This window comes from Thrips palmi, unplaced genomic scaffold (genome assembly GCF_012932325.1).
Source record: "Thrips palmi isolate BJ-2018 unplaced genomic scaffold, TpBJ-2018v1 HiC_scaffold_17, whole genome shotgun sequence".
In the NCBI taxonomy this organism is placed as follows: Eukaryota; Metazoa; Arthropoda; class Insecta; order Thysanoptera; family Thripidae; genus Thrips; species Thrips palmi.
The window spans coordinates 9,842,255-9,859,579 of record NW_023144626.1 but is presented as its reverse complement, the minus strand read 5'-3'; the positions used below and the strand labels follow the sequence as shown (position 1 = coordinate 9,859,579).

The 17,325-nt window shown below is 44.8% G+C and overlaps 5 protein-coding genes across 6 annotated transcripts in view; 2 read left to right on the top strand and 3 right to left on the bottom strand.

Moving 5' to 3' along the window:
* Nucleotides 1–451: 451 nt before the first annotated feature.
* Nucleotides 452–1,451, bottom strand: LOC117643841 (set1 complex component spp1-like). Its single transcript, XM_034382957.1, has 3 exons — nucleotides 1,316–1,451; nucleotides 1,115–1,235; nucleotides 452–935 (listed from the first exon to the last, which is right to left on the bottom strand). The coding sequence occupies exons 1-3, from the start codon at nucleotides 1,366–1,368 to the stop codon at nucleotides 840–842; spliced, it is 270 nt and encodes an 89-aa protein (XP_034238848.1). The 5' UTR covers nucleotides 1,369–1,451; the 3' UTR covers nucleotides 452–839.
* On the top strand, nucleotides 1,302–4,563 carry LOC117643836 (nudC domain-containing protein 1). The gene is made up of 10 exons (XM_034382950.1): nucleotides 1,302–1,742; nucleotides 1,861–2,018; nucleotides 2,092–2,256; nucleotides 2,355–2,529; nucleotides 2,623–2,802; nucleotides 2,881–3,091; nucleotides 3,224–3,384; nucleotides 3,489–3,598; nucleotides 3,686–3,905; nucleotides 3,993–4,563. The coding sequence occupies exons 1-10, from the start codon at nucleotides 1,403–1,405 to the stop codon at nucleotides 4,226–4,228; spliced, it is 1,956 nt and encodes a 651-aa protein (XP_034238841.1). The 5' UTR covers nucleotides 1,302–1,402; the 3' UTR covers nucleotides 4,229–4,563.
* Nucleotides 4,317–7,488, bottom strand: LOC117643839 (epimerase family protein SDR39U1). Of its 2 annotated transcripts, none has more exons than XM_034382953.1 (6): nucleotides 7,446–7,488; nucleotides 5,694–5,800; nucleotides 5,399–5,603; nucleotides 5,173–5,319; nucleotides 4,898–5,088; nucleotides 4,317–4,818 (listed from the first exon to the last, which is right to left on the bottom strand). In XM_034382953.1, the coding sequence occupies exons 1-6, from the start codon at nucleotides 7,471–7,473 to the stop codon at nucleotides 4,576–4,578; spliced, it is 921 nt and encodes a 306-aa protein (XP_034238844.1). In that variant the 5' UTR covers nucleotides 7,474–7,488; the 3' UTR covers nucleotides 4,317–4,575. The 2 variants fall into 2 exon arrangements, with proteins under 2 accessions (XP_034238844.1, XP_034238845.1); XM_034382954.1 differs by lacking the exon at nucleotides 7,446–7,488 and adding an exon at nucleotides 6,082–6,385 and having other exon boundaries at nucleotides 4,576–4,818.
* Nucleotides 7,489–7,519: 31 nt separating this feature from the next.
* Nucleotides 7,520–9,099, top strand: LOC117643840. The gene is made up of 5 exons (XM_034382956.1): nucleotides 7,520–7,814; nucleotides 7,885–8,019; nucleotides 8,106–8,192; nucleotides 8,266–8,594; nucleotides 8,663–9,099. The coding sequence occupies exons 1-5, from the start codon at nucleotides 7,692–7,694 to the stop codon at nucleotides 8,871–8,873; spliced, it is 885 nt and encodes a 294-aa protein (XP_034238847.1). The 5' UTR covers nucleotides 7,520–7,691; the 3' UTR covers nucleotides 8,874–9,099.
* LOC117644028 overlaps nucleotides 9,010–17,325 on the bottom strand; it is a 29,759-nt gene continuing 21,443 nt past the window's right edge. The window contains exons 6-17 of the mRNA XM_034383215.1: nucleotides 13,811–13,912; nucleotides 13,511–13,668; nucleotides 13,370–13,436; nucleotides 13,126–13,269; nucleotides 12,812–13,024; nucleotides 12,613–12,739; nucleotides 11,887–12,003; nucleotides 11,522–11,659; nucleotides 11,255–11,430; nucleotides 11,031–11,169; nucleotides 10,845–10,950; nucleotides 9,010–10,760 (exon numbers count right to left, since the gene is read on the bottom strand). Of these exons, the coding sequence (XP_034239106.1) occupies nucleotides 10,589–10,760; nucleotides 10,845–10,950; nucleotides 11,031–11,169; nucleotides 11,255–11,430; nucleotides 11,522–11,659; nucleotides 11,887–12,003; nucleotides 12,613–12,739; nucleotides 12,812–13,024; nucleotides 13,126–13,269; nucleotides 13,370–13,436; nucleotides 13,511–13,668; nucleotides 13,811–13,912 (1,659 nt within the window). The 3' untranslated portion in view covers nucleotides 9,010–10,588. The remainder of the gene's footprint in view (nucleotides 10,761–10,844; nucleotides 10,951–11,030; nucleotides 11,170–11,254; nucleotides 11,431–11,521; nucleotides 11,660–11,886; nucleotides 12,004–12,612; nucleotides 12,740–12,811; nucleotides 13,025–13,125; nucleotides 13,270–13,369; nucleotides 13,437–13,510; nucleotides 13,669–13,810; nucleotides 13,913–17,325) is intronic.

The following is a 17,325-nucleotide window of genomic DNA, read 5'->3' as shown; positions in this document are numbered from 1 at the left end:
CAGACGACACACGACGCGGAACGCAGTAAACCTTACATCAAAAACATCATTCATGATTCCAGCATTAAAATTTGGTTTCGTCGTGGTGACAGCGGACAGCTTTTACGGGGATGAGTCATTGGTTGTACCTCTTTTTAAAAGGATTGGGCAGAGATTTTCTGTCCAAACCTTCTTCTTTTGATAGTGTGTGGTTATTTTGAGTAACTGCAATCTTATGACAGAAAAAGGTCCACAAGCTCTGTGCGCTTGTACATACACTACGAATGTTTGAGATCACTGAACCTATTCGAGAAGCACTTTATGATGATGATCATCCTGAACGACATAGTGCAATCGGCCTGTATCTTGACCTGCAGTGACAACAAATTCCCTTCACTCTTTGAAGTTTGGGTTTCCTCTTTGTCGGCACTAATTTGTGCAAATATGACTGGTGAAAGAAAAAACACAAAAATTTCAAGGGCTATGAAATATTTTTAATAAATCTCACAAGTACATGAATAGAATAACCGGAATTTTAAATGAAATAATTTTAATAAATCTCACAGGTACAAGTAACATTTTAAAAGCAAAGATCCTCAAGCAACATTATCAGGCAGGATTTGTGCCGAGTACTTGATACGAATCTCAGCAGTCTTACATGTCACTTAAATGAATTCAGATAATTATCAGAGAGAAAACAGCACATTTCGGACAAAAGTGTTCATCGCAAAGCATAACTGAATAGAGGAATATCTTAACGAAAAATAATGACCATCCTCTGGTGAAAATGATCAGAGGACAATCCTCTGGTCCCCTTCTATTTGAATCCATGACATGAGTGTCAAGAGAGCCGTTTGAGCTTACAAACTGCGAGGAACCTGACAACGCTGCTTGGGTGGATGGAGGTGCTCAATCGACAGTACTTCTTCCGACTCCACACTCACTTCCAGGAATGTGACATCACGTTGAAACGAACGTGACAAAGTGTCACATTCGTTTGGGCGTTGTGTCACGTTCGTTTGAATGTGAGCAAGCTGATTTTTGGCCAATTCACACCCAAACGAATGTGACACAATGCTCAAACGAACGTGACATGTCACGTTCGTTTCAACGTGATGTCACGTTCCTGGAATGAGAGTGCTCCCGTCCAATATCCGCAGCACAAAGGGCAATGCCAAATAGAGTTTTTCTTCTTGTGTTGGCCCACGCACCTGCCATGGTACCATTTAAGGCAGGAATCACACGATATCTGAAACCTGAACATTCGTGAAGAATGAGAGGGCTTGACATAGGCAGTTGTACAAAAACGTAATTCATAACCAACAGATAGTTTTACCCTTCATCTGGCCCTTTGCATATAGGACATGGAGCAGTTTCTTCGTGGTCCATGAGCGTCAAACCTCCAAACACGAGACATAGATAGATGGGTTCGAACGGACAAGGCAAAAGTGCGCGGAACGAGGACCGATGGCAAGAGCGCAAGCGGTCTTCGGGGTTAGCCCCGTGCCCTGCCCTGTGGTTCGTTCGCTGCGAAGTCTTTTCGCGTTGGTACCGCGCGTTGTTTATTTCCTGTGTTGCGGTTGGGTTTCGTCAGCAGACAGTAAGCAGGTGTCAAGTGATTGCATTGAAGTGGCAAAAAAAAATGGCCAAAGCTCGCATATTAGTTGAACTCAGACCTGACAAGAAACTTCTTGATCCTCAGTTTGACGGCTACAAGTTGTCATTAGAGAACGTACATTCACATCGTTCGTCTTTGCCGTCAAGTAAGTGTCTGACTAGGTTATGTTTGTTGATGCTCTGGTTTGATCACAATTATTTGATGTTTTAAAGCAGTGCTTTTTGTGTTGATATTTGTCTGAAAGCTGTTTAATTTGTCTGTAGAGCCTGATGTTGTTGTTCCAAGTGATGACCAATATTCATTCCTTCACACAAAGTTGTTTGGAACTCACAATAAACTTTTTACTGACCCGTGGACGGAGACAACTTACTACATTGATGTTAAGTGGAAGATTCATTCTTTTGACCCTGACACTAACAGTGTAAGTTCAGAACACATCTTGTTTCATTTGAAGTTAATGTAGTGTGACTAATATTCTTCCTTCTGTTCTTTAGTTTTGCGAAGTTTGGGAGGTACCAAGTCACCATGAGAGGCAGCCTGGACACTACAACTTAAATTTAGCTTTCGCTTCACCTGATGTGGTTGTTGTAACAGATGGAGCTGGTACTTTACATATTGTTGACACTCAAGATCGTTCTTTCAGAGCAAGGAAATGGGGGGTAAGAATTATTGCATGTTCAATTTTTTTTTTTATCAATTTGGTTTGATTATGACATGAAACTCATTTCTATTTGATTATCTATTCCCCTATTTGTAGGTAGTCTTCAGTTGTTCACCAATCGGAGACAACAAGGGATTTGTCATCTTAGATAGTCGATATTACTGTGGTGAATTGCATTGCATGCTTCTTCACATTGATGAGCTGGACATAGAAGGAACCGAGGGCAAGAAATCAAAGTTTGTGTCTGTAATTGATTGGATTACTGTGGAAGGTTGGTTGGATGCTTATTGATTTGATCAATCGTTATATTAAGAGGTAATACTTTGTTCAAATGTCATCAATATTAAAAATTTATCCTGCTTAGGGGAGCTCAACAAGCAGCCCTGGGGAGTGAAGTCTTTACGCCAAATGGTTGGAGGAGGCTGCATTGAGTTTGCCAGTTTTGAACCTACTTGCACTGCTGTGTTCATTGCAAGCGATCAAGCATTGAAATTTACCTCTGATTCTGAAAACAGCATCATTGAAGATAATGAGGAACCGAAAGGTGAGCCAAATAACTTAAGGTATAGACTGTCTCCTATTAAGATATTGCACATTATTATTTTTATGAGTTTTCTTCCAGTGAAACCCCAGATAGTTTACTCTTGGCTTCAGAAAGATGATGATTTGACTGTGTGGGTTCCTGTTGCCACGGATGTTTCAAAATCTGACATTAAGGTCATAGTAACCACACTCTCTGTTAAAATAACCATCCAAGGTCATGTTGTTCTGGAGGGTGCATTGCATCAACGGATTGATTCAGATCTGACCTGCTGGACTCTGTCACCAGGAAAGTAAGTAACAATTAATTAAACAGTAACAAAAATTCTCTGGATAAAAAAAGAAAGAAAAACATAATTGGGAACTGTAGGTTTCTCCTTCTGAATTCAAGATAATTTACCTATTCAATTCTTTCTTTTAACAAGATTAGAAATTATTTTGAGCAAAGTAGAGACCGGATTAATGTGGCCAGAGTTGATTGTTGGTTGCCAGAAAGGAGAGCAAGTTTTAGATCCAGCTCTTGTGGAAGAAGTACATCAGCGCTTGGCTCACTTATGTTCAGACACTGTGGAAACTGGCACAAATGGTATTAAACATACACATTCTTTAAATTATCAAATCAAATTGAACCTAGGGAATGGAGACCTGTCAAATTGTAAATACTCTTGTTTGTTTGTTCTTTTGAAATAGATGTTGCACCAGCTTACAATAGCCAACAGTTAGAAGACTGTGATGCTTTCCCCAAGGACACTTCTGTCCTGATTAGACTAGATTCAAAAGATCATAGTATTTCTCACAAGGTAAGTTTTTTTTGCCCATTCTGCAACATGTGCTTTCAATCTCTCAAGTCTTGCCCACCTTATTTGCATCTTTCAAAAATTTTTTAGGTCAATCTGGGTGGACACCAGTGGTTGTTCAATTCAACATTGTCAGCTGGGTCCCCTCCTGCCATCTGCGTGAGACATGATGTCGATGCTTGTGTCTGGCAAATTGAAGAAATGAATCGGGATTCTCATGTTTGGCCCATTACTCATGTTGGCACATTTTCAGCATTTGGATATGTACAGGCATCAAAACAACAGAGAAAATTCACAGTTTGTCCACCAGGTACAATAACTCTCTCTACTTAAATTATCTTTTTTTCTTTAAACAGTTAATTACATTTTCCTTTTTAATTTTAATAATAAATTTCAGATATGTCATATGTTGCTATTTGTGACTCATCAAGGCATGTGTATTTGTATCGGCAACCTTCCGCTGTGCAAAGTGAATTGCGTAACCGTACAACAGGTAGAAGAGTCGCACAGGTTGCCAAACAACATTTAGTGCAGTTGGAATCTGATTCTCACATCTTGGGATGCCACGCTACCTCTAATTATCTGTTCATACTATCAGAGGAGGTATTTTATAAATTTATGCTAGGAAATTGATTACACTCCAACTAAAACTGTCAATAAGTATGCCTCCTATTATAAGAAAAAGGAGAGTAATTCCAGGGAAAAGACAATGGACAAAGTATCAAGTTCTAAAGATCATTGTTTAAATATTTGATGGTTTTGTTAGTCAATTTTATAAGTGAATCAAACATTTGTATCACAGCATATATAACACTTCAAAAATAAACTATGCAAAAGCATTATAAGTGATCATTTTTAAAAATTACTGTTGCTTCACAACAATTCATTTTAGAACAGACCATTTCTCAGCAATATTGTGCAAATTGTGTATCTACTTACATTATCCATTAAATATCATCTAAGACTTAGGTATTCTTTCATTATTTCAACCCAAAGTCGTCAAAAAGTCTAGCACATTTACGACAGGCAGAATCAATATCTGGATAGTCGTACTTGAAGCCATACTCCAAAGCTCTCTTTGGAATTACTTTTTGACCTTCAGTCATAATTTTAGCTCGTTCACTGCCAAAAGCCAAGTCTAATGCAAACTTTGGAACAGGAATTAAGGCAGGCCTCCACATAGCTTTTGCAAACGCAGATGTAAAATCCTTATTTGTTATCACCTGATGACATTGCATGCAGTATAAATAAAAATTATATATTTATCAAATTTATTCAAACATTATTTAGAAGGACACATACCTGAGGAGCAACACCATTCAAAACCCCAGACACCTTTTCATTTTCTATGGAAAACTGAATCATCTTGGCTATATCATCAATATAAATCCATGGTAAATATTGGGTTCCTGGAGAAATAGGCCCGCCAACACCAAAAAAGAATGGCAAATAAAGCTGCTGCACCATGCCACCAAAACGACCAAGCACAACTCCTGCAAAGAGAAAATATGAGAACCAACAATGAAAGTGGCACTGTTCCATGTGAAGTCTCTGATCTAGACAGAAATTAGACAGACCTGATCTTAAGATAACTTGTCGCACACCAGCTTCAGGAGGTAGTTTGGCAGCACCTTCCCATGCAATGGCCAGCTCAGAAAGGAAATCAGTAGGTTGTGTAGGAGTGTCCTCTGTGTATTCTGCAGTCGAGCTTGGAGGATAGATACCTGCGTGCAAGGCAATGCCAACTCATGATCAAATTTTGTCAAGGAAATGTATTTTTAGTCTACGTTGTTGCTGACATACCTACACCCGAAATGGAAACAAATACTTTTGGTTTCTCAGGAGCCTTGGCAATAGCTTTAGCTAAGGAACTTGTTGTGTTGACACGACTGTTCCATACATTCTGCTTGAAGCCAGGTGTCCAACGTCTCTTTGGGTCCAAGATGTTCTGTCCTGCGAGACTAACAACAGCAGTTGAAGGGGGCAAACCCCTGTATTCAAGTTCATCCTTAAAAGAGAGGCTCTGATTAGTAGCGAGTCAGACAATAATTTAGGGACTTTCTGCACAGGAGTGCGTGATCTTAACTAAATCACATACCCACACAATGTTCATTGGTCCGGGCATTCGAGAAATATTTATAACCTGGTAACCTTTCTTGTGGAGCAGCGTTCCGAGAGCGCGGCCGATGAAGCCGGTACCCCCTCCTGTAAGGGAAGGTGGAATTGACAGCTACAAAAAGAAGCAAAAATATAGCATCTGTATCTTCATAACGTGTAAATTCATTTATAAGTTCGTTCGTTTGAATCAGGTGGCAGCACTCAAAAACTAAGCATCGTATGATGAACCGGGCAAGCAAAAAGTGATTGTCTGCCACAGCATTCATTAATGAAAGCAGAAACTAAAGACACATAACCTACAAAATTAATCTACTACATTTTCTAGCCGATATTTTCATAGAAGATAGAACAGCATTGGTCCAACGTACCAATCACAACAGTATTTACACCCGACATTTCTCTTGAGCAACGGACGCCTGTCCTTCGACAGACGTAGACGTAAAATAAGTACAACCTTCGCCCTGACTTCTAGCTCTGGGCAAACTTCACAACCCCCACCCATCCCTTGAGAGGAAAAGGGGAGGAGTGCACGCTGCCGCTGCCCGTGGGCCGAGGTCTGTCGCTTCCAGAGCTTCCGCCGATCGCCGCCAGGAGAGGACACTTGGCGCTAGGGTCGCGCCGAGCCGGTCGTCTGCGGGCTCGAGTCTGCAGGCGCGGAACCACATTTTGGTGCATGCAACTATGTGAAAACTAAACGCGTGAGACCCAAACAGAGTTTTGCCGTGGGTTCTTCAGAGCCTTAAGTGGTGTAAGATTACACAAATAAGTAGAATCTTTTCAAATACAACGCAAAATAAATGAAAACTGTCAGTAAGGTAGCCGCCAAGAGCGCCCTCCGTGGCCAACGGCGAATGGTGGAAGCTCTGGAAGCGACAGACATCGGCCCACGGCTCCGAACGGCAGTTTACGGCAAATTATTTATATTTAGGATTTTTTCTCCCAAAATTTAAGTTGATCTTCCACTAGTTCAAGTATTTCTGTATTAAAAACAAGAAGTAAAGAAAAAGAGTTTAAAGGAATGGTGCGAAATATCAATGAATTGATATTAAATAAATGACTCGTTCTTTACACATTTGTTTTGTGAATAAAGGATGTCTAGTGGTTAACACAAGTGGCCAGGTAGTTGAATAATTGTTAAGCTCGAAATGAAAGTACGTTCAACATCTACCGCCATTACAGTAGTTCGTTTGAAATCCGCGTGGTGGCGCCACGGGTCGCCGATGTTAGCGGCAGGCCGTGCAAAAGAAGGTTGAAAAACTGCAGATATTTTAAATGTTTGTTTGCTAAGAGAGATAATCCTCAAATGAAAAATGTTAAACAAAGCACAGGGAAGTGGATTTGTGCTATGGCACATGCAAATTCGATATGAATCACGAAACAACGAAGTGTTATAACCTCTCATTACTAGACACCAGCCAGTTTTAATAAACATTTTCAATCTTCATTTGCTCAAAAACTTTCATAATGAAATGAAAAATACTTCATTTACGCCTTAAAGATGAGGCTTTGATCTTTCAAATGAGTACATTACATATGGTTTTCCTTGTGTGCATAGAGAGTTGAATCATGTAGCTAACAAAAACTGATTTTGAGCACAATACTCGTTCTCTTCACATTAACCTAAATTTTGAAATTAGGGTGTAAAGAACGAGTAAAAAATTGCCCGTGACCCTTTTGAAATCAGCCGTAGCCTAGCGAACCTGCACCAATTAGGTCTGCATTTTGGACCTACTTCTCCTCCCCTGTTCCTCCAAGCCCATCCTGGCTGTGAACCTGTGCGTCGTCTGCACGACGCCGAAACGCAATGTGTCTGGCCCGGGAAGTTTCGGGCGCCCAATCTCTGCCGGATACGACATTACTAGCGCTTCTAGTGGGTGGCTTGAGAATCAGAAACAATTGGTTTGTTTTGAAACACGAGAGGTGACGAGACGACAAGTACTTTGCAGGCTTTGCAGGTCAAGTCGTGAATTAAAACAACATGACACTGGCTGAGAGGTGTCGTCTGTGCGCGCTGCCGGTGGCGCAGTTCGTGCCAGTGTTTGGGGAGCACGGCCGGCGCATCAATCTGGAGCACAAGTTGCGGATTTGCTCCCCAGTGCAGGTGCGTGTCCATAACCTGAACGTACTTCCCATCGGCTTCTTGAGATTTGTATTTTGAACTGTCTCGACAGGTGAAACCGGACGACAGTCTGCCAACACAAATATGCTTGTGTTGTCTTTCACAACTAGATCAGACGTATGAATTCTATCAGAAAGTCAAGGGGGCGCAACTTCTGTTAAAAGCTGGGACTGAGGATAAATCACGAGTAAGTACAATTACTGCTACTGAATTTAATGGATTGATCATTGATTTATTGTAATGAATTTCCCTCTTGCTTGCTTTTGTTATTAGAAGAGACAACTGTCAGAAACCGAAGAGGATGATAGCAGTAAAAGATTTCAATTTCAATTCGGAACAACCTTAGTGTCAAATCTCACTGTAAGTTGAATCGTCAAGTGTTGTGGTTGTTGTTTTTGGTTTCAATGATGCTTACTCATCATTTCTGTTTCAGAAACCGGTTGACACTCTTGAGAAGAAGCATTCCGGCCCTTCCCCATCAGAGGTCAGGAAGCCTCAACCTCCATCAACTACCTATGTCAATGTGACCAGTTCAGGAGCATCTCTACACAAAGCATCTCCAGCAAAAGATTTTCCCGCAAAAGGCCCTTTACTTACTGTACCTACCATTATCTCAGCCAAAGCCACAGAACCCTCAGCCACACAAACCTCAGCCACACAACCTTCAGCCACAATACCTGCGGCAACAGAACAGAGCAAGCCCTTCACCAAACCCAACCCCAAGCTCAACCTAAAGACTGAGCCAAAATCTCCAAACAAAAGGTTTGTAATCACAGGATTTGGTTGTTTACCTCAATTTCAAAGTACCTAAGATTTGATTATTATTACAGCTGTGATGATATTTTCAAGTCCTGCAAATACTGTGATAGAAAATTCCTTCTGGCTGACTATTGGTCACATGAAGCGCTCCATAAAGGACGTATTGCCTTCATATGTGACCAATGCAACAAGAGCTTCTTCTCAGAGCAGGCATACCAACGCCACGTTGCAAGACACCTGACAAGGAACAAGGAAAGAGTGACAACTGACAAAGTGCAGTAATTTGAATTTGATACAGTATTAATTAATTTTCTTATATGTGATCAGTGACTCCTATTATTTATTCATTTATTTTGTAGCCTTTTCATTGTGTGTATTATGTTACAACAGGATTGTTTCAGGAAAAATCAAGACTCAGTTAAATAAATCATGATTTATGTGAAAAAAATGACAAAATGTACAGTTTAAAATCAACATTGTTAATTTAATAAAGTCATGTTTAACATAACTTTTTTCTATTACTAGATTAGGATATGCAGTCTGCTAAGCCTTTAATACATTATAAGATAATATCATTGGTATTCGATGAAGCTGAAGGCTGCAAAATTAGTGACAACTGCTTGGAACATCATTGCAAATTTTAAATTTAAAAAACTACTCATGATTCATAAAAATTTCTTGGCTTTAAGACCTGTAGTAAACAACAGTTTTAAGTTCAACTTTTTCTCAAATGGTTTAACAAGTTTGTCACAGAATGGAACCCTATACTCATAAACTCTTTTCACACCCACAAATTGCAATACTCTAAAAAAATACTTTTCATTAAGAGTATCACATACAAAAAGAAGGCCTCCTTTGTGGCATGTGGTACATGTGATATGCCTTTAATTCAACATGCCAGCATGCACTCACAGATAAAATAAACTTCCGCTTCATTTCTGCTTAGAACTAAATCACATAAGGAACGTTTCTGGAAGCTGACCAGCAGCTTTCTAATGAATGTACAATAGCACTTTGAACATCTGCAAAATAACAAGTGGAAAAATGCTAGAAAACAAATAGTGGACTTCGTAATCTCATGATTAAAGATTCAACTTGTGGAATCCACCATGAGATAGTCACTACTTTTAACTCTCTCAGATCACAAACTAAATTGAATGGAAGTATTCCCCTTACATGAATAAAACTCTACATAAAATCTAACATTATCAATGATTCTCAACGGACACTGGTGCTCAATAATAATAAAAATACAATTTGTTGTAATTATTTAGAAGTAAATAATTTCTTCCAACAGTTTATATTTTCATCAGTGAAAATTGGAACAGCACTCTTCATTCATATTCATTTACAATACATTACAAAATTATTGAACTGCTTCATGACTGGCTCCAAAATAACATTCAAAACATATCTTAATAAGATAACAAAACTCAAAGGACTAGTAAAACTATTTGTTAAAAATCAGTAAAAGAACTTCTATCACTTATGCCCCTCCCTTCCACAAAAATATTAGCATATATCACTAAGTTTTCTGTACCAAAGAACAGATGACTTCACAACGGGGGGTCTTAGCTCATGTGTAATACACTCTATGAATCATGTCTTTCTATGTATCACAGAAACCTCAAATTTCTGAAACGGAATAGTCTTAAGTTGGAATGCAAATGTTAGTTCATCATATAATGTTTCTCTTGACAATACTATTTTGTTTGAGGGGCCATGAGAAAAGACAGATTCAGGAGAAAGAAAAGAAAAGTTGTGAATGACTAACAAAAGATTTTTTTAAGAAATAGGTACCTACGTTAAAAGAGGGTAAAACCTGAGAAAAACTGGAGGACTGTATTGTATGTGCACTTGAGTCCCTAAGCATAATATAAAGGAGCATTCAAAGAGAAATTCTTCAGCTGTAAGTAAGGTCTATTGACAGGCATAGAGCAACTAAGAAAAACTCAAAAGCATGTATGTTATTTTTCCTAAAGCAAGGCATTACTGCTCTATCGAAAAATATTTTCAAAATCAAGTAGAAATGCCTCAATGACAAGATTTTGCTGCATTAGATCAAGAGCCATGTTTTGGGATTCTTGTTCTGGCCACATCAAGGTTGGCCCAAAAACTATAGCCAGATTTGGAATATGCATACGGTTAAATTCTTGATAACTGGTGACCCTGCAAAATAACCACAGTCGTATCAAAGGATAACAACACAAAAATAGTATTTATTTAATTGTAATTTCCAACACTTTATCTTACTTGAGGAGATGTTTCAGTAGTATTTTCAATGTATCATGGTTGGCAGAGGGGAGCGACTTCACTATCTCTTTGAATTGAGATAACTTGTCTTTCTTGCTTTGAAGAGCTAACAAGCAGAGAAATACACAATGAAAATTATGATTGACAACAGCCAACATCAAAGATTAAACAAAATTCAAAACGTACTGCTTGCTTTGATGGCCTTGCTGAAAGCAGCATATGGAATTAAGGGTTCTTTTAATTCCCGGAAAAAGAGCTTTAGGGCCCCAGTCAAAACATGAACATCTTCTTCTTGATCCAAAGCAGACAAGTTATTCTGGTCAACCTGGTCAACAGAGTAAGTGATGATGAAAGGCATGGAACAAAAGGCAAGAAGAAATGACAACGCTTAAGCCAAGCTATAAACATACCTGTAGCCGGATTTTCTGCACTTGGGATAAATTACCAGAGGCACGATAAAGTCCATCAGTCTTCATATTGTCCTCACTGCTTTCAATAACAGCAATGCATCGTTGTACAAATAGAGGCACACGAGGGGATTCATTCCCACAAACATGCTCCAGGTAGCAGCCGAATGCTGGTTCATCTGATTCATCCATTAATTATTATTAATATTAAAAATGTTTTCAAGACTTATTCATGTGGAACATTACATTGGATGAAATGTTTGAAATTACCTTTCCAAATACCCTTCTTTACTAGGGACTCCATAGTCGGCCGCCGATTGAAGAACTTTTTGAGCCGAGCTCTAATCTTTGTTTGTCGTTCGGCCACACTTACAGTTAAGTCTTCAATACTGCCTTCCTTATTTTTTACTGAAAAAGAAAATAAGAGATTTTGTACATCCAGTATAAACAATGGAACAGCATAAATATCTACTTGCAGTAAACATTCTAAGCTAAGGTGTATGATAACGCAATTTAAATACAGATTATTTCACTTTGGATGTTGAAATGCCTCATCTACCTATGCTACCTAACACTACCAATACCGACTTCAATCTAACAACAGATGTACAAAATAAAGAAATTTTGATGCACACCTATGTACTTGGCTGTTACAACATAGGAGCCTGTGGTGTTGAACGAGAGATGGTCTTTTATCACACTTAATCTATTAGTGGACCTTAGCTCTTTAAGTGTGGTATCCATTTCGGAGGCTGTTACAAAAGATGAAACAGAAAACAGATTCTGTGAAACACCCTTCTAGACCGTAGCTTGCCACAAACTGATACCTGGTTGCCGTAGATAAGCCTTATCAGCTCCATGTGCAAGATACACAGATGATAATAAACAAGAGGAAAAAGAACTCTTTGCAGACAAAACTTGAATCAATTTAAAAACTGCACAACTACAAAACATTGGCAAGAGTTAAAACTTTACCTCTCCAGCTCCATGGCAAATTCATGATGACAGTTTACGTTTCACACTGACACTGGGCCGCTGCAGTACCATGCCAGTGCTCAGTCCCCTTCCCTCCTCTGTCCCTTTCAATCCCTTCACCAATTACCTACTTCCCATCCTTCCCCACCACTTCCCCCTCCACTACCAGATTCTACTATACCCCTGTGCCTCTGTCTACTCCTCTGTTTAGTATATTTGATGTGCTCATCAAAAATTTGGGCTAGTGTTTTGAACACAAATGGTAAGAGCTATGTGGTTGTAGTAATTTTACACATTAACTTTAAAGTTTTAGTGGTTGTAGAGAGCTTATATTAATTTTACAAGTATGCAATTTTCCAATTCACACAAATTAAAGGACAACTTACTTTTCACAGATTTAGAGCGTCCAATTCGAGGAAATTTCTTGGTTTGTTCTGGTGAATTTGATTCGGCAAATAGACGATCCATTTCCTTGGTTACTTTGATTCTAGGGCAGCTATCAAAGCCAGATGGCTAAGAAAAAAAGCAGCAAATTAGTTTTATTATGTTTTGTATTCATAACACATTAGGCAAACATTTACCTACCAAATTGTGGATGGCTGTATGAACTGCATTAAACCATTCCTCTGCCTGCTGACTAGAATCACATTGGAACAACACTTGCAATCCCAAAACAGTACTGACTAAGAATACATTTTTTCGACTTGTAACAGAGGCTTTGTCACCACGATCAACTTGGTCAATTAAAGCACCATTCAGATCAACACACAATTCCGGTCTTCCTTGCGCTGCAGACTTCTGGCACAAACCAAATAGATACAAATTATTAAACAACTCAACAGAAAAAAAAAACAAGAATGCATGTCACAGGACAGAAAAAGAAATCAAATAAATTGTACCATTGCAGCAAAGGACTTTGCATCTCGGAATAAAAGAAGAAACAATTCTGTTAAAACCACATGACATGAAGCCCAGTTCTTGCGCAATTTCTTTCCATTTTCGGTTATTTTAGTACGATACATAGGGCCTTCTTTCAGGACACACTGTAAGAGTAATGTATCATTTGAATAAGTACACAAAACACAGGATGGACACAGTCTTAATTTTAATTTCTTGAAGCAAGATCCACATCAATAGACTTACCATGTCACCATCAAAAAGCTGTGGCCAATTTCTTGGTACGAAAGAATTCTTGGAGTCCTTTGTAGTGCTAAAATAAAAGCAGTTCAATAAATTTTTGTGGCGATCATTTGCTACTTCTATCATAACTTGAAGAGCACCCACCTACTATCAACGATAACCATTGATCGTGACTTTGTGTTGCGTAATGAAAGTTTTTCATGTTTGTCACTTCTGTCAGGTTTAATTGGTTTTTCTCCACCATCTTCAACAGGGGTTGAAGAGAGCGCTGGATGATTGCCATCGTCATCTAATGTAGATTCCTTGAAAAAGCCAATCAAATTCAATCAAAACAGGGCAAGGAAACACAAACTCAATTTATTTCATCAAATCTATGAGTTGTTTCACTATGAACAGCATTGCAGGGCGTGTTATGAACCCGGGAAATTTGCAAAAGTTACTTACTTGAGCTGATGATAAGATGATGTTTGGCAGGTTCCAAGACGACTCGCAGCTGTTCTCTTCAAAGAAATAAACACGCCCTTTGTTGTCACTTGAAGAGAACCACTGCAACACAGCAAAATGACAGGTCTTAAGAAACTCGCACTTCGGCACAATGGGCAGGCTTTGACACGAGATAACAGAAAATAACATTATGAGGCAGGCAACCCAAAAACAAAAACGGGTGGGGGAGGAAGGGGTCACAGACACACAAGAACGCTTGAGGTGAGGCCTTGTGCGCGTCGAGGGGAATCACCTGCTTGGTCTCCAAGCACGACGGGCCGTCGACGGCGTCCTCGTCGTCAGAGAGCGCCTCCCTCAGAAGGTCGCAGCGCCAGGCGACAACGTCACTCGTCACACTTCCCTTGCGTGCCAGGACGGCGTCGGCGTCGAAGTTGACGGAGTCACATCGCTCGATGGTGAGAACCGCGTCGGGCGGGGCGCTGGCGTTGTCGTTGCCGTCGGCGCCCTGGGGATTGGCGCAGAGGCCATTGGCAGCGACCGGCCGAGGCGGTGGCGACGCCGCGGGGGAGGCCCGGCAGGCCGCGGGGCTGTCCGCGCGCAGCTCCGGCGAGGACGCGCACAAGGGCGCGACGGGCTCGGGCGTCATGAGGGGCGTCGCGAAGGGCGTGGCGTGGTCGTCGCCGTCCTCGTGCTCCGGCGCGTCCGGCACCGACACACTCCGGCTGCGCTTGAGGTGGGTGCGCTCGCTGGCCCGCGTCATGAGCAGCAGCTCGGCAGTGTGGCAGCGGACCTCGGTCACCGCGGCCACCTCGGGCACCCCGGCCGCGCCATCCTCGGCCGGCACCCTTCTCCGCTTACGTACCGGGGGTCGAGGGGGCTCCAGGCCACCGAGGTCGAAGATGGCGTTGATGTCGAACTTTGGACGCCGGGCGGGCTGCGCGGGCTGGGCGGCGGGTGACGGGGCGGGCGACGCGGGCGGGGTGGCACTGGCGACGGGAGCCACTGACGCCGACAGGCACGTCTCTGCCAGGCGATTGGCCTCCGAGCACAGCGCGAGGAACTCGTCGTCGAACACCATGTCCTCGTCCACGCTGAGGCTCAGGGTGCGGTCCGTGAGGCAGTCCAGGTCGCGGCACAGGGCCTCCGCGCTCTCAAGCGCCTCCGCGCACGCCGTCGACGAGGAGGACTCAGTGGCCGAGAGCGGGCTGAGCAGCGGGCTGGCGCACGGCGTGACGAACGTCAGCATGGAGGTCGGCGACAGCGTCGGCGTCGGCGTGGAGGGCGGCGACAGCGACATCCTGGGCGCGCTCCGCGTCCGGCGGGTGGCAGAAAGTTCCCACTCGTGGGGCACCGTCAGCGCCTCTGCCGACTGCGTCCTGCGCAGCGCGCGCAGCGCCGCCACCGCGGGGTTGACGAACGACGCGGAGGTCTGGGGCGACCGCGCCCAGTCCAGCGCCTGCAGCACCGTCGCCTCCTCCTCGTCCAGCGACACCTCATCCTCGTCCTCCTCGGGCACGGCGGGCAGCGCCCGACACTCGCCGCCGCTCAGCCGGTTCAGCAGGTCGTCCTCGGGGAGCAGGGGCGGCGATGGACGCGTCGGCACTGGCGGCGCCTGCACCACCAGCCCCTCCAAGCTGTCCGAGCTGCACGACGAGCTCGTGTCCCAGTCCGACGGGAAGTCATCTTCGCCCTCGCGGTGCTCGCCGTCCATGGCGAACTTGTCCCCTTCGTGGTCCAGCGGCAGGTCCGTGACGGTCGACAGGTCCTCCAGGGTGGCGGAGCGCAGCAGCGCGTCGTCGGGGCTCCCCGCTGCGAGGCTCACGGTGCTCTCGTCCAAGTCCAGGCCGTCCAGGCCGTGCAGGCCGGCGAGGCGGTTCCAGGCAGGGGCGTGCAGAGACAGCGGCAGTCCCGGACCCCCGCGCAGCTCCAGCAACCACTGCGCCACGTCGGGCGGCAGCGCCCGCAGCGCCACCTCCATGCCCCGCGCGGGGCCCCGCCGGCCTCCCTGGCCGCGCCCCGTGCCGCCAGTGCAGTGTCCAGCACGGCGTGCAGCACTTCCAGCGCCACGCGACAACAGGTGGACGCACGTGCCGCCTTATGGGGCCTCTCCAGCCTCCAGCAACACGTGCACACGGCGCCTCGGGGCCACTGTCGAAAAATGCGGCATGAAAAGTCGGTCTAACTAAGAGTCATTCGAACCAGTACTCATTTTCTGTCTCTCCCCGCGCAGTCATTTACACGCGGTGGCCTACAAGCTCTCGCCAGGCCTCTCCAACGTCCTGGAGAGGAGGAGGCGTCCCGACGCACTTTCCGTCAGCCGCCAGCCAGCCGCACCCTCCGCAGTTCGGTGCTCCAACTCTCGGGACTCCAGACCGCGAAGGATGCAGACCGCACTGCGTTCGGAAGCGCCGCCGGGAAACTCGCACTCCGTAAGCCCCAGAAAGGCTTTCGGAAAGCCGAAAACCATTAGGCCACCCCCTGCTTGGCCTGCTTGGCGTCCAGCCGGCCGGCCACGCCCACGGTGCGGTGCTGCCGACGGCCCGACGGCCTGCCAGCGCCGCCCCGTCCATGCGCCAATTTATTTCGGCCCTACCCCTTTTCATTGAACAGCTGCACCGGCGGCGCGGACCCGACTGGCCTACTTCCACCCAGGCACCCTCCGGCCTCCGGCTCATCAAGAGGCCCTCTCTCTCGCACTCGCACAGAGACCCCTCGACCGGGGCAACCCCAGGAGGGGCACCCCCAGGGGCGCCTGAAGGGCACGAGAACGAGGCGCCAAGGCGAGCCAAGGTGCCGTGGCAGGACGGGGCAGGGCGGGTCGGGGCGGGGCGGGGCGGCATCGTCGACACCCCATGGAACTCGCTCCCCTCCCCCGGTCAGTGCCGACGCACAGTGGGCCAGAAGACCGGTGGAGGTGGCCAAAACTCTAGACGCGTCTTGACCTCCAGAATCACTAAACAGGCCTCGAACCGAACGTGTGACCCCACCAATGGATTCCTCGTTCGGAGAGCAATCCATTGGTGGGGTCACACGTTCGGTTCGAGTCCCATTTAGCAACTCTGCAGCCCAAAACGCGTCTAGAGTTTTGGCCGCCTCCACTGGTCTTCTGGCCCGCTGTGCGACGGCCCATACGGGATAAAGCAGTCTTGGGGCCGAAGAGAGAAGGGTGGGGCGGACTCTGCCCTCGGCCCGACTCGGGCCCTCGCCTGGGCCCTACCCGGTAGGGTCTGAAGGGCGTTGTCGCGGACACTATCACGCCTCGCGGACCCGTGAGGCCGGCAGGAGGGCAGGGCCCCACCCCGCCGGGCCGCCGCTCAAAGGGCAGTGCAGCGGGGTAAAGGGCAGCAGGGGGAGTCCCAGTCAAGGAGGTGTACCGGCAGGCGGACACACAGGCCCACAGTGGCGGCAACTCGCTTTGATCGCCCTCTCCTCCGAGGAGACGAGCATGCAGCACTGTTATCGGCTGCAGCCAATGGCGGGCTTCCCCTTTCCCGGCGGCCAATGGCATTTCAACG

What these genes read in the sequence shown, in the direction of transcription:
- LOC117643836 (XM_034382950.1), top strand. Translation starts at nt 1,403, where the DNA reads ATGGGTTCGAACGGACAAGGCAAAAGTGCGCGGAACGAGGACCGATGG. An exon ending in TGATTGGATTACTGTGGAAG is followed by an intron (nt 2,530 to 2,622) that starts GTTGGTTGGATG and finishes TATCCTGCTTAG; the next exon opens with GGGAGCTCAACAAGCAGCCC. An exon ending in ATCATAGTATTTCTCACAAG is followed by an intron (nt 3,599 to 3,685) that starts GTAAGTTTTTTT and finishes AAAATTTTTTAG; the next exon opens with GTCAATCTGGGTGGACACCA.
- LOC117643841 (XM_034382957.1), bottom strand. Translation starts at nt 1,368, where the DNA reads ATGGACCACGAAGAAACTGCTCCATGTCCTATATGCAAAGGGCCAGAT. An exon ending in TGCAAAGGGCCAGATGAAGG is followed by an intron (nt 1,236 to 1,315) that starts GTAAAACTATCT and finishes ACGAATGTTCAG; the next exon opens with GTTTCAGATATCGTGTGATT. An exon ending in GATATTGGACGGGAGCACTC is followed by an intron (nt 936 to 1,114) that starts TCATTCCAGGAA and finishes CAACGTGATGTC; the next exon opens with ACATTCCTGGAAGTGAGTGT.
- LOC117643840 (XM_034382956.1), top strand. Translation starts at nt 7,692, where the DNA reads ATGACACTGGCTGAGAGGTGTCGTCTGTGCGCGCTGCCGGTGGCGCAG. An exon ending in GGACTGAGGATAAATCACGA is followed by an intron (nt 8,020 to 8,105) that starts GTAAGTACAATT and finishes TTTTGTTATTAG; the next exon opens with AAGAGACAACTGTCAGAAAC. An exon ending in CCTTAGTGTCAAATCTCACT is followed by an intron (nt 8,193 to 8,265) that starts GTAAGTTGAATC and finishes TTTCTGTTTCAG; the next exon opens with AAACCGGTTGACACTCTTGA.
- LOC117643839 (XM_034382953.1), bottom strand. Translation starts at nt 7,473, where the DNA reads ATGGGCTTGGAGGAACAGGGGAGGAGAA. An exon ending in GACCAATGAACATTGTGTGG is followed by an intron (nt 5,604 to 5,693) that starts GTATGTGATTTA and finishes CTCTCTTTTAAG; the next exon opens with GATGAACTTGAATACAGGGG. An exon ending in TGAATGGTGTTGCTCCTCAG is followed by an intron (nt 4,819 to 4,897) that starts GTATGTGTCCTT and finishes CAATGTCATCAG; the next exon opens with GTGATAACAAATAAGGATTT.